Source organism: Chrysemys picta, unplaced genomic scaffold (genome assembly GCF_011386835.1).
Source record: "Chrysemys picta bellii isolate R12L10 unplaced genomic scaffold, ASM1138683v2 scaf969, whole genome shotgun sequence".
In the NCBI taxonomy this organism is placed as follows: Eukaryota; Metazoa; Chordata; order Testudines; family Emydidae; genus Chrysemys; species Chrysemys picta.
In genome coordinates, this window is record NW_027053676.1 from 13153 (window position 1) to 24609 (window position 11457).

General features: G+C 52.8%; 1 protein-coding gene across 1 annotated transcript; it reads left to right on the forward strand.

Annotated features, from left to right (window-relative positions):
* Window positions 1–6599: 6599 nt before the first annotated feature.
* LOC135979532 (maestro heat-like repeat-containing protein family member 1) lies at window positions 6600–10306 on the forward strand. Its single transcript, XM_065579868.1, has 4 exons — window positions 6600–6815; window positions 7636–7741; window positions 7950–8045; window positions 8655–10306. The coding sequence occupies exons 2-4, from the start codon at window positions 7640–7642 to the stop codon at window positions 8772–8774; spliced, it is 318 nt and encodes a 105-aa protein (XP_065435940.1). The 5' UTR covers window positions 6600–6815; window positions 7636–7639; the 3' UTR covers window positions 8775–10306.
* The last annotated feature ends 1151 nt before the right edge of the window (window positions 10307–11457 follow it).

Below are 11457 nucleotides of genomic sequence, written 5' to 3' on the forward strand. Positions count from 1 at the left end.
GCTGAAATAGTCTATTTTATTTGTATTTTATTATGTTGCAATTGTTAAGAGCAGCAACTACTTAGCTCAGACTGAAACATCTTATCTAATTTTTGAGATCTAAGTGTCTCCTCTTTGTGTGCGACGAGACAAACACGTACTCCTGTTCTTTTTGTGACACAGAAGATGCTTTTGTTTTGCAACAAAATATTTTTGCAAAGAATTTTCATGCCACTTGATATGATTTCAAGAAAGAAACTGGTTTAGTTTGAATGGGATTTTCGGACAGAAACGGTTTCAATGAAATTTCCCCACCATCTCGATTCCTGGGCTCTATCCCTGTCTTTGGGGGGTTTGCTGTCTGTTAGAACAGGAGTCTGATTTGGATAGGGATAGAGACCTCTTTAATGTTTTTAATGAAGTAAATACTAATGGCAATTGTGTGATCATGGGAGACTTTAACTTCCCAGATATAGACTGGAGGACAAGTGCTAGTAATATAATAGGGCTCAGATTTTCCTAGATGTGATAGCTGATGGATTCCTTCACCAAGTAGTTGAAGAACCAACAAGAGGGGATGCCATTTTAGATTTGGTGTGGGTAGTGAGGATCTCTTAGAAGAAATGGTTGTAGGGGACAGCCTTGGTTTGAGCGATCATGAGCTAATTCAGTTTAAACTAAATGGAAGGGTAAACAAAAATAGATCTGTGACTAGGGTTTTTGATTTCAAAAGGGCTAACTTTAAAAAATTAAGGAAATTAGATAGGGAAGTGGATTGGACTGAAGGACTTGTGGATCTAAAGGCGGAGAAGGCCTGGAATTACTTCAAGTCAAAGTTGCAGAAACTATCAGAAGCCTGCATCCCAAGAAAGGGGGGGAAATTCATAGGCAGGAGTTGTAGACCAAGTTGGATGAGCAAGCATTTCAGAGAGATGATTAAGAAAAAGCAGAAAGCCTACAAGGAGTGGAAGATGGGCGGGGAGGGATAGCTCAGTGGTTTGAGCACTGGCCTGCTAAACCCAGGGTGGTTGTGAGTTCAATCCTTGAGGGGGCCACTTAGGGATCTGGGGCAAAATCAGTACTTGGTCCTGCTAGTGAAGGCAGGGGGCTGGACTCGATGACCTTTCAAAGGTCCCTTCCAGTTCTAGGAGATAGGATATCTCCATTAATTTTAATTTAAATTTAAATTTAAAAATGGGCGTGATCAGCAAGGAAAGCTACCTTACTGAGGTCAGAACATGTAGGGATAAAGTGAGAAAGGCCGAAAGCCATGTAGAGTTGGACCTTGCAAAGGGAATTCAAACCAATAGTAAAAGGTTTTATAGCCGTATAAATCAGAAGAAAATAAAGAAAGAAGAAGTGGGACCACTAAACACTGAGGATGGAGTGGAGGTTAAGGATAATCTAGGCATGGCCCAATGTCTAAACAAATACTTTGCCTCAGTCTTTCAGAGGCTAATGAGGAGCTTAGGGATAATGGTAGGATGACAAATGGGAATGAGGATATGGAGGTAGATATTACCACATCTGAGTTAGAAGTCAAACTCGAACAGCTTAATGGGACTAAATCGGGGGGCCCAGATAATCTTCATCCAAGAATATTAAAAGAACCGGCACATGAAATTGCAAACCCATTAGCAAGAATTTTTAATGAATCTGTAAACTCAGGGGTTGTACCGTATGACTGGAGAATTGCTAACATAGTTCCTAGCTTTAAGAAAGGGAAAAAACGTGATCCGGGTAACTACAGGCCTGTTAGTTTGACATCTGTAGTATGCAAGGTCTCAGAAAATGTTTTGAAGGAGAAAGTAGTTAAGGACATTGAGGTCAATGGTAATTGGGACAAAATACAACATGGCTTTACAAAAGGTAGATCGTGCCAAACCAACCTGATCTCCTTCTTTGTCTAAAAAATCTGTTACCTTCTCAAAGGAAATGCAGTGGATCTAATTTACCTCGATTTCAGTAAGGCATTTGATACGGTTCCACATGGGGAATTATTAGCTAAATTGGAAAAGATGAGGATCAATATGAAAATTGAAAGGTGGATAAGGAACTGGTTAAAGGGGAGACTACAACGGGTCATACTGAAAGGTGAACTGTCAGGCTGGAGGGAGGTTACTAGTGGAGTTCTTATATTATGGGAACAAGTAAATAAGTTTTCCTTATTCACTTTCTCCACATCACTCATGATTTCATATACCTCTATCATATCCCCCCATAGTCTCCTCTTTTCCAAGCTGAAAAGTCCTAGCCTCTTTAATCTCTCCTCATATGGGACCCCTTCCAAACCTCTAATCATTTTAATTGCCCTTCTCTGAACCTTTTCTAATGCCAGTATATCTTTTTTTGAGATGAGGAGACCACATCTGTACACAGTATTCAAGATGTGGGTGTACCATGGATTTATATAAGGGCAATAAGATATTCTCCGTCTCATTCTCTATCCCCTTTTTAATGATTCCTAACATCCTGTTTGCTTTTTTGACTGCCGCTGCACACTGCGTGGAAGTCTTCAGAGAACTATCCACGATGACTCCAAGATCTTTTTCCTGATTCGTTGTAGCTAAATTAGCCCCCATCATATTGTATGTATAGTTGGGGTTATTTTTTCCAATGTGCATTACTTTACGTTGTCCACATTAAATTTCATTTGCCATTTTGTTGCCCAATCACTTAGTTTTGTGAGAGCTTTTTGAAGTTCTTCACAGTCTGCTTTGGTCTTAACTATCTTGAGCACTTTAGTATCATCTGCAAACTTTGCCACCTCACTTTTTACCCCTTTCTCCAGATCATTTATGAATAAGTTGAATAGCATTGGTCCTAGGACTGACCCTTGGGGAACACCATTAGTTACCCCTCTCCATTCTGAAAATTTACCATTTATTCCTTCCCTTTGTTCCCTTTCTTTTAACCAGTTCTCAATTCATGAAAGGATCTTACCTCTTATCCCATGACAACTTAATTTACATAAGACCCTTTGGTGAGGGACCTTGTCAAATGCTTTCTGGAAATCTAAGTACACTATATCCACTGGATCTCCCTTGTCCACATGTTTGTTGACCCCTTCAAAGAACTCTAATAGATTAGTAAGACACGATTTCCCTTTACCTAAACTATGTTGACTTTTGCCCAACAATTTATGTTCTTCTATGTGTCTGACAATTTTATTCTTTACAATTGTTTCAACTAATTTGCCCGGTACTGACATTAGACTTACTGGTCCGTAATTGCCGAGATCACCAATAGTGCCCTTTTTAAATATTGGTGTTACATTAGCTATCTTCCAGTCATGGATACAGAAGCTGATTTAAAGGACAAGTTACAAACAATAATTAGTAGTTCCGCAATTTCACATCTGAGTTCTTTCAGAACTCTTGGGTGAATGCCATCTGGTCCCAGTGACTTATCAGTTAATTCCAAAACCTCCTCTAGTAACACCGCAATCTGTGACAATTCATGAGATTTGTCACCTACAAATACTGGCTGAGGTTTGGGAATGGCTGGAAGGTGAAAAGAGACAAATTCCTATGACAAATAAGGCACAAATATTCAACAGCGAGGATGATTGACCACAGGAAGAAGCTACCAAGAAAAGTGGTGGATTCTCCGTCTCTTGATGTCATTTAATAAAGACTAGATGCCTTTCTGGAATGTGTTTACCCCAACAGTAGCTATTGTGGTAGACAGGAGGCCTGTGATATGCAGGGGATCAGATTAGATGCTCTAACTGTCTCTTCTGCCCATAAAGTCTACTCATTTCTGAGAAACCGAGTGTAGTATTGGGAGCAGCTTGTGATGTTTTACTGTCTAGCCGGCTTGCTTCCTAGAATGAACACTCATGGAGCGGGGTGATCCACAGGGAGTAGCTCAAACCTCCAAAGTGTCTGGCCTGTGGCAGAACATTAGCACTGCAGGGGAGGGGTGGGTGTGGCAGTGACATCACAAAGGCCTTTTGCAGGATTTCAGCCTATTGGTCAAAGGTGCTGGGGAGGTGGTGACCTCACAGAGAGATGCTGACATCAGCCAGGCAGGACAGGGGCGCAGGGCCAGGGAAACCTCAGAGTCCCCTGTAGCTTTGCTTCAGCAAGTCTCCTTCTCGAGGTCTCTCTCTTTGAGGACTGAGAGAGTATTTAGGTTCACGTATATGAGCGCCAGGAGGAACCTCTTTTGAGTTTTCTCTTTTGTTTTTCCTGATTTTACTAGAAAACAGACATCCCTGTTTAGAAGGTAAGAGCCTCTGAGAGGTTTGGAACCTGTTCAGTCTGATGCATCTGGCGCCAGCTGAATTTTAGGCATGGAAAACACTAGCTTAAGGTGGTCGGATTTTATTCCCCACCTGGGATTTTGTCCCTTAGAATCACTGGGGACATTAGGGTTTGTCCTTTTTGTTTTACCTTTTCCTCCATCCCTCCCTCCTTTCTCTTCATCTCTTACATCTTCTGTCCTTTCCTCTGTTCCCCTCCCACCACCAAGAGGACTCTGTGTGTGTGTCGTGGGGGGTGCTCTGCAATGGGAACAGGGACAATTCTCCAACTTTGGGCAGTCGAGAGCCTCGGTGAGATAAGGGGCGTTAAAGCCCTTTGTGAAGGAGAAAGGGGAGTTTCACGGTGTTGAGCACCAAGGAATTCTAAACTTTGCTAAAACATCTAGTCTGCAGAAACCAGAAATGGTCGGGGCCACATTGTAACCATTGTCTTTTTTAAAGCCCATTGAGGGATGTGAGTCCCACCTTTTTAGGTATCTGGGGTGCTGGGAGGAGAGAAGAGGTGCCTGTCTCCATTTTATGGCCTCAACAAACTAAGTGCTGTGCCCCAGTTCTCGTCAGAGATCCCTGAAAAAGAACGTCTTCCCATCCATTAACATACCTGGAAAGATACTGGAACTCCTTATTAAACAATCAGTTTGTCAGCACCTACAGGACAATTTGGTTCTTAGGACTAGTGAGCATGGACTTGTCAAGAACAAATCATTCCAAACCAATCCTAGCTCCTTCTTTGGCAGGGTTACGGGCCTAGTGGAGGTGGGTAAACAGTAGATGTGATCCATCTTGGTGTTAATAAGGACATTCTCACAAACAAACTAGGGAGATGTGGTCTAGATGCAATTAGCATAATATGTGTGCACAGATGCTTGCAAACCCATACTCCAACAGCCCAGAACCAAACAGCAGGAAGCAGATCATGCAATGAACTCCTGCCAGTGCGTGTAGATTGCATTACATGCACCCCTATGGTGGGAGGAGGAGCTGCTCTGGCTGGGGCAGGGATGGGGAGGGACCAAACAGGCTGGTTAGTCAGAGGCTGCCTTGACCCCAGACTCACGCCCGCTCCCCGCTCGGTTCCAGGATGGCCAGGCTCCTGAGGATGTTCAGGAAGAAGGCTCTGCAGGTGGCCCCAGAGCCTGAGGGAAGCAGCTGCCATCTTCCCCAGGAGCACAGCGGCTCCTCCGTCCCCACTGGCGGGGAAGGAGCTCCCGGCCAGGCCAGGAAGTGGGAGTGCCCAGCCTTCTGGCGGAGAAAACCCGCTCCCAGCGCAGGCGCCGAGGTGGGAGAGGCCAGGTCGAAATGGAGCTGGGCCAGGCTGCGGCTGGGCAGGCAGGACCCAGCGCAGGAGGGGAGCCGGGCAGGGTGACTCTGGGGCATGTTGTGTGGGCAGCAACGGCCCCAGGAGCCCAGCCCTGATTCCCAGCAGGAGGCATCGCACTGCCCGGTCACTGAGGACCTTCCAGCCTCCCCAGGGCAGGAGGTGGAGGATCCCTGTCCCACCACCAGCAGCTCGGCCCGCTCCCCATGGGACAGCAGCAGTGCCTGGGACTCGGGCAGCAGCGAGGCCGATGGGCGCCGCTGCTTTGTTCTAGGTGAGGAGTCAGGCTGGGCTCAGAGAGAGATGAGGGCGGGGCTGTGAACACCCTGGGCCCAGGCCCTTGATCAGTGCTATGGGGGCGGGTCCCCAGCCCAGGGGTCTGGCTTGAGCCACATGAACCCCACTAACACTAGATGCTGCCACTTTGGTCCTTGGTGCTCCAGTTGGGGGGAGGCACCTCCCAGGGAGTCCAGGACAGCGTGGGGGGGTCTCTTTGCTATGGGCTCCTGAAGGAGTTGGGGGCTGAAGGCATCACTGAGAGGGGGGAGTGTGGGGCCCGATCTGCCCTGGGTCCCGGAGGTGGGAAGGGGACACATTGCCCCATCGTGCCCCTGTCCTTCCCGCAAGTGGCAGCAGGCGTCACCCTGTCCCCTTCTCTCCCTGGTGCAGGGACCGCCAGGGACTCAGGGGCCGAGGAGGAGGAATGGGTGGACGTGGCCACAAAGGAGGCTGCTCTCAATAACAGCCGAGAGCAGCTCCAAGGCGGAGAAAAGGTACAAACGTACCCCAGCTGTACTGGAACCGAGACTGTCCTGCCCCTTCCCAGCACCTGACCCCCTGCAGAGGGTCTTGTCCCTGATGATCCACCAGCCCTAATGGGGACCTTTCTCCTCCATGATCTGGGACCCCAGAGGTGGGGGTGTCTGTCACACACCAGCCGGGTCTCCTCCCCCCACAGGCACTGTCCCAGTTCCTGACCCTGCTTGTGGTGGAGTGGTGGGTGATTTGGACAATGGGCGGGTCCCCACTATCCCCCATTCAGGCCTGAGTCCTGCAGCTGCTGTGTGGGGGCAGGGAGGTCCCTGGCTAACTGTCTCTCTCTCCCCTAACCCCATTCCTGGTGGGTGCAGGAGGAGGCCCAGCAGCTTGTGTTCCTGCACGCCATCCACCCCGCGTCTCGCTGCACAGCAGAGAGGGCAGGACACAGTGGAGCCGCACTGCTGCAAGGCGGCTGTGGCGGAGAGGATTGTGGTGAGCGAGACACGGTGCCCAGCAGCTGGAGGAAAGACAGAGACCTGGGAGGGGCAGGGGTCTCCCCAGGCCAATGGATGGGGGATTGTTGGTGCTGGAGGGGCAGCAGAGGGCAGGGATTGCTGGGGCTGAAGACTGGGGAGAAGAGACGGGAGAAACTCGGAGAGTGGTCACTATTGGGCAGGAATCGGAGGAGCGGGGGGGCAGGTGGGGGGATCCTGCTGGCTGTGTGGGGCCCTGGCTGTGTAATCTCCTCACTGAGAAGTGTCAGTGTGGCCCGAATCTCACACGCTCCTTTGTCTCCGTTGGGTCTCACAGGAGCTCATTGAGGAGCTGCCTGATAACTCTCCACCCGGCGCCGTCCTCGCTAACTCCCTGATTGCTGTGGGCAACCTCAGGTACCGAGACCCTCCGGCCCGGTTCCCCTAACCCCAGTGCTGCTCAGGCCCAGGGCTGGGAGTCACTGCCCCTCCCACTCCCAGGTCACCGCCCAAGGGTGGCTCCTCTGGCAGAGGTGGGGGGAAGGTTCACTCTCTCCTGGCTGGGCTGTTCTTTTCACTCCAGTAACATTGCAACGGCTTTGGGGAGAGGCTCACACCCAGGATCAGATACAGGAGGGGCAGCAGGGTCCAGGGAACAGGTGCTATTCCTGCCCTGCCACTGTCTGTCTGAGAAACCTTGGCCTTGTCATTCCCTGGCTCGGTGCCTCAGTTTCCATTCTCGCCAGCCTGTGCCTATTTCCCTGCAGTTTCACCTGCATGTTGGTGCCAGTCCCATCCCCGCACTGCACAGTCTAATGCCGGCTCCTCTCTCTTGCCAGCACCATGACACCTGCCCTGGAGCCAGAGCTGGAGACCCACCTCCTCCGAGCTGCCCTGCACGCCGTCTTCACCCTGGGCATGGAGAAGGACACCACCCAAGTGCAGGTAGATCAGCTAAAGTCATGGATTGAAGAGCCAGCTGTCATCCTGCCATGAATCCTGGCTAATTGCCTGCAGTGGGATGTGAATGAGAGAGGCCAGGATATGTGTTTGGGGGTCTCACCAGTGTTTCCCAGAGACCCCACTTCCCATCCTGTGGCAGGTGTAGCCCCAGTTTCCCTAACTCTGACCCATGGCTCTCCCTTGCTTTCAGGATCTGCCTAGGGTCTTGCCAGACCTCCTGGACGCCATGCTGGGGAACCTGCTGGCAGAGTCCCCAGACACCGACAGGCTCCAGTACATCTTGGAGGTGAGCCCGATGAGAGGGGTGGGGGCAATTTTACCTTCACTCTTAGATCCATTTTCCAGTCTGTCCTCCTAGCTGAGCCCCCAGTGGGCATCCTTGGTCAGGGCAGTCAGTGCAATGCAGTGTCAGGCCCTTCCTCCTTAAAGGACAGAGGAAGGAGCTGGGACTTCAAGCCAGAGTTCTGCCTGGTTGTGTTGAGCACTAACCACAGGGCCCCTGGCTGGCTTGGGGAGTGAGAGTCTGAACCCCTCCTGGGAGATCCAGAAGAAGGTCCTCAGAGAAGAGTCACAGGCTCCTTCCTAGAGAAACAGGAGGGCCCCAGAGAATCAGCCCGTCTCTCCGACGGGCCCTGAGATTTCTGAGGGGATTGTTCAGGAATCAGGAGTGCAGGGAGGATGGGACCAGCCCCGACACTGAACATTGTTCCAGTCTAGAGAGACAATGACAAGTTGTGACCTGCAGGATTCAAGAATCGTCCTGCGGGCAACAATCCCCTTCCAAAGCTCTGCAATCAATGAATCAGATATTCCACCCTGCGCACAATGTCTCAGCCCCCTGGGGATGGGTGTGTGTCTTTGCCCATTGATCCTAATCTGCCTCCTTTCCCCACAGCACATTAACTACTGGATCGTGTCCAGGGTGCCGCGAGAGAGAGCCAGGGCCGTTAAGAGCAGCACGGCCCTGCTCAGATTCACCATCACCCTCCCTGAGTTTGACATAAGTGACCTCTGACCCCAGCTTCCTGACTCCAGGCGTAGGTGATCTGGCTCCCACGGGCTGTAGGATCTGCTGCTGCAGGGGCTGTGGGTTAGGAGTGTTCCTCTTGGGGAGGCAGAGTCAGAGCAGAGAGTGAGCCTGGCTTGAGTCAAGTTCTTCTTGTCCTAGTTAAGTGGTGACTCTGGGCTTTTAAGGGGACTGTGCTCCAGGTTCATGCCTCCCTGTCATCCTGGAGCAGCTGGGGAAGCAAGTCCTCATGGAGGGCCCTGCCCACAGCCCTGTGCTCCAGGCTTCCTTGGGGGCTGACCCCGGCTGGAGGATGAGTCTCTCTATCTCTTTCTGTGTTCCACACCACGCCCTGCAATTCTGTTGGGCCGGGCACGCAGCGAGGACTCTGCCCACTGTGCAGCCACCAATGGGATTGGAAGGACACAAGCCCTGCAACCAGAAGGACAAATGTGTGTGTGTCTCTCTCCCTGTCACCTACTCCCTCCTGGGGGAAACCCAGCAGCTGATGGGGGACAAGGTGAGCAGCTGCATTAGACTCAGGAGATTGGGGCGGGGCCCAGGCCTCATTCCCATCCTGTGGCCATTCGCTGGCATGGCACAAGTTGCCTGGTGGGGAATGAAAGGGAGAGCAGGTGCTCCTGGGAAGGGAGATGAATTCACCTCCATGAGCAGGAGCGAGCCAGCTTGTCCCCGGAGCAGCTCCACCCAGCTCTTTAGCCAGGCTAATTAATGGCAAGCTTTGCCTCATCCCAGACTTATGTTCTTAGGACAGGGTGCTATTGCTCTTGGGAAGGGCAGGAGAGTCCCCCAAGTGCCCTCTGCGAGACTCTCCTGTCCCACAGGGCCGCACCCAATTCCTAGTGGTCTGGTGTCTGTGTCACCCGAGCCACCACCCAGAGTTGCTCCCATCACTGGCAGCCTGGGAGGCCAAGGACTGATGGGTGATGGCGTCTGACCAGGCAGGGCTGAGGCACATGGGAAGGGGACGCTTGTCCTGCTGCTGGGAAGGCTGGACCCGTTCTGGAGAGAACAGGAGGATTCAGTCAGCAGTAGGGTTACCATGTCTAATAAATAAAAAAAGAGGACCCTCCACGGGCCCTGGCCCCGCCCATTTCCCCTCCCCTAGCCCCGCCCCAACGCCACCCTTTCCCCCGCCCTAACTCCGCCCCCTCCTCCCTCCCACTCCCAGTCATGGGGAAAGGGCTGCCCCAGCGCTACCGGCTTCACGGTTTGCCGGGCAGCCCCCAGACCCTGCGCCCCCGGCCGGCGCTTCCCCCGAGCCGCCGGAGCAGAGCAGCTGGAACCGGGAAGGGAAGTGCCTGGCCCGTGGCTCGGGGTCCGGAGGCAGCGGGGGCTGCCCGAAGCCGGTAGCACTGGCTCGGGCAGCTCGGCTCTTAAAGTCTGAGAGGGGAGGAGCGGAGCAGCTCAGCTGGAGCCCGGGAAGGGAAGTGCCTGGCCGGCGGCTCGGGGTCCGGAGGCAGGGGGGGGCTGCCCAAAGCCAGTAGCGCTGGCTCGGGCAGCTCGGCTCTTAAAGTCTGAGAGGGGAGGAGAGGAGCAGCTCAGCTGGAGCCCGGGAAGGGAAGTGCCTGGCCGGCGGCTCGGGGTCCGGAGGCAGGGGGGGGCTGCCCAAAGCCAGTAGCGCTGGCTCGGGCAGCTCGGCTCTTAAAGGCTGAGAGGGGAGGAGCGGAGCAGAGCAGCCGCGGGAGGGGAAGTGCCCGGCCGGCATTTTCCCGGACATGTTTGGCTTTTCAGCAATTCCCCCCGGACGGGGGTTTGATTGCCGAAAAGCAGGACATGTCCGGGAAAAAACGGACGTATGGTAACCCTAGTCAGCAGGGGCTGCTGATCCGTCCCATTCACCAGGGCTGCCATCCTGCGGCTTCAGCATTAGTGGCTGGGGTGACTTGGGGAAAGGTCTCAACCTCCCCACATCCCACTTCACTGCTGCCAGAATCCCTCCTGTCCCCCCCCCCGCTACAGTCCCCTCCCTACCCAACCTGGGTGGGGGTGGAGGAGAGGGGTCTGAGAACTTGAGCTGTGGATTGGAGGTGGAACAGCTGTCAGGGGCACTGAGGGGGAGGTGGCAGGAGCTCCCCGTACAAGGAGGGGGGTTGCCACTGGAGGTCACTAAGAATGACAACAAGATTCCATCCTGCGGGTCAGGAGGGGGAATCCATCCCTCAGAGGTGGGCAGGGGCTGGGTGGAAATGCTGCTGGTTCCAGGGGCCGTTAATCCCCCCTGATTCCTCGGAGGCATCTGAGTCTCAGACAGGTTCTTGTTCCCTTGCAGCAGGAGGACGTCACGGCCAATGTGATGCGCCAGCTCCGTGTCATGCGGCACTTGCGCCAGGTGCCCGAGGCGCTGCAGGGCCTGTCCCTCTGAGGCCACCAGCAACTCCCGCTCTCTGCTGCAGGTACTGCTCTGGCTCTCTGTAAATGGGGAGCTAGTGGAAGGGGAAATGGAGCCCCCTGGCACTCACAGAAACCCTCTCCCCTTTCTGTGGAGCAGGGTCCTTTCCTCTGCCCCCAAATTCCTTCATCTGGGACAGGAGCTCTTTCCCTCACACCCATTCCCCTCCCCCCTTTCCTTGATCTACCCCCATACCATTCCCCCTGCGCCCAGGCAGAGCTCTGCCTGCCCCATATGGTGCAGAAAGGCCTGTGATATGCAGGGGGTCAGATTAGATGC

What these genes read in the sequence shown, in the direction of transcription:
- LOC135979532 (XM_065579868.1), top strand. Translation starts at nt 7,640, where the DNA reads ATGACACCTGCCCTGGAGCCAGAGCTGGAGACCCACCTCCTCCGAGCT. An exon ending in AGGACACCACCCAAGTGCAG is followed by an intron (nt 7,742 to 7,949) that starts GTAGATCAGCTA and finishes CCTTGCTTTCAG; the next exon opens with GATCTGCCTAGGGTCTTGCC. An exon ending in GGCTCCAGTACATCTTGGAG is followed by an intron (nt 8,046 to 8,654) that starts GTGAGCCCGATG and finishes CTTTCCCCACAG; the next exon opens with CACATTAACTACTGGATCGT.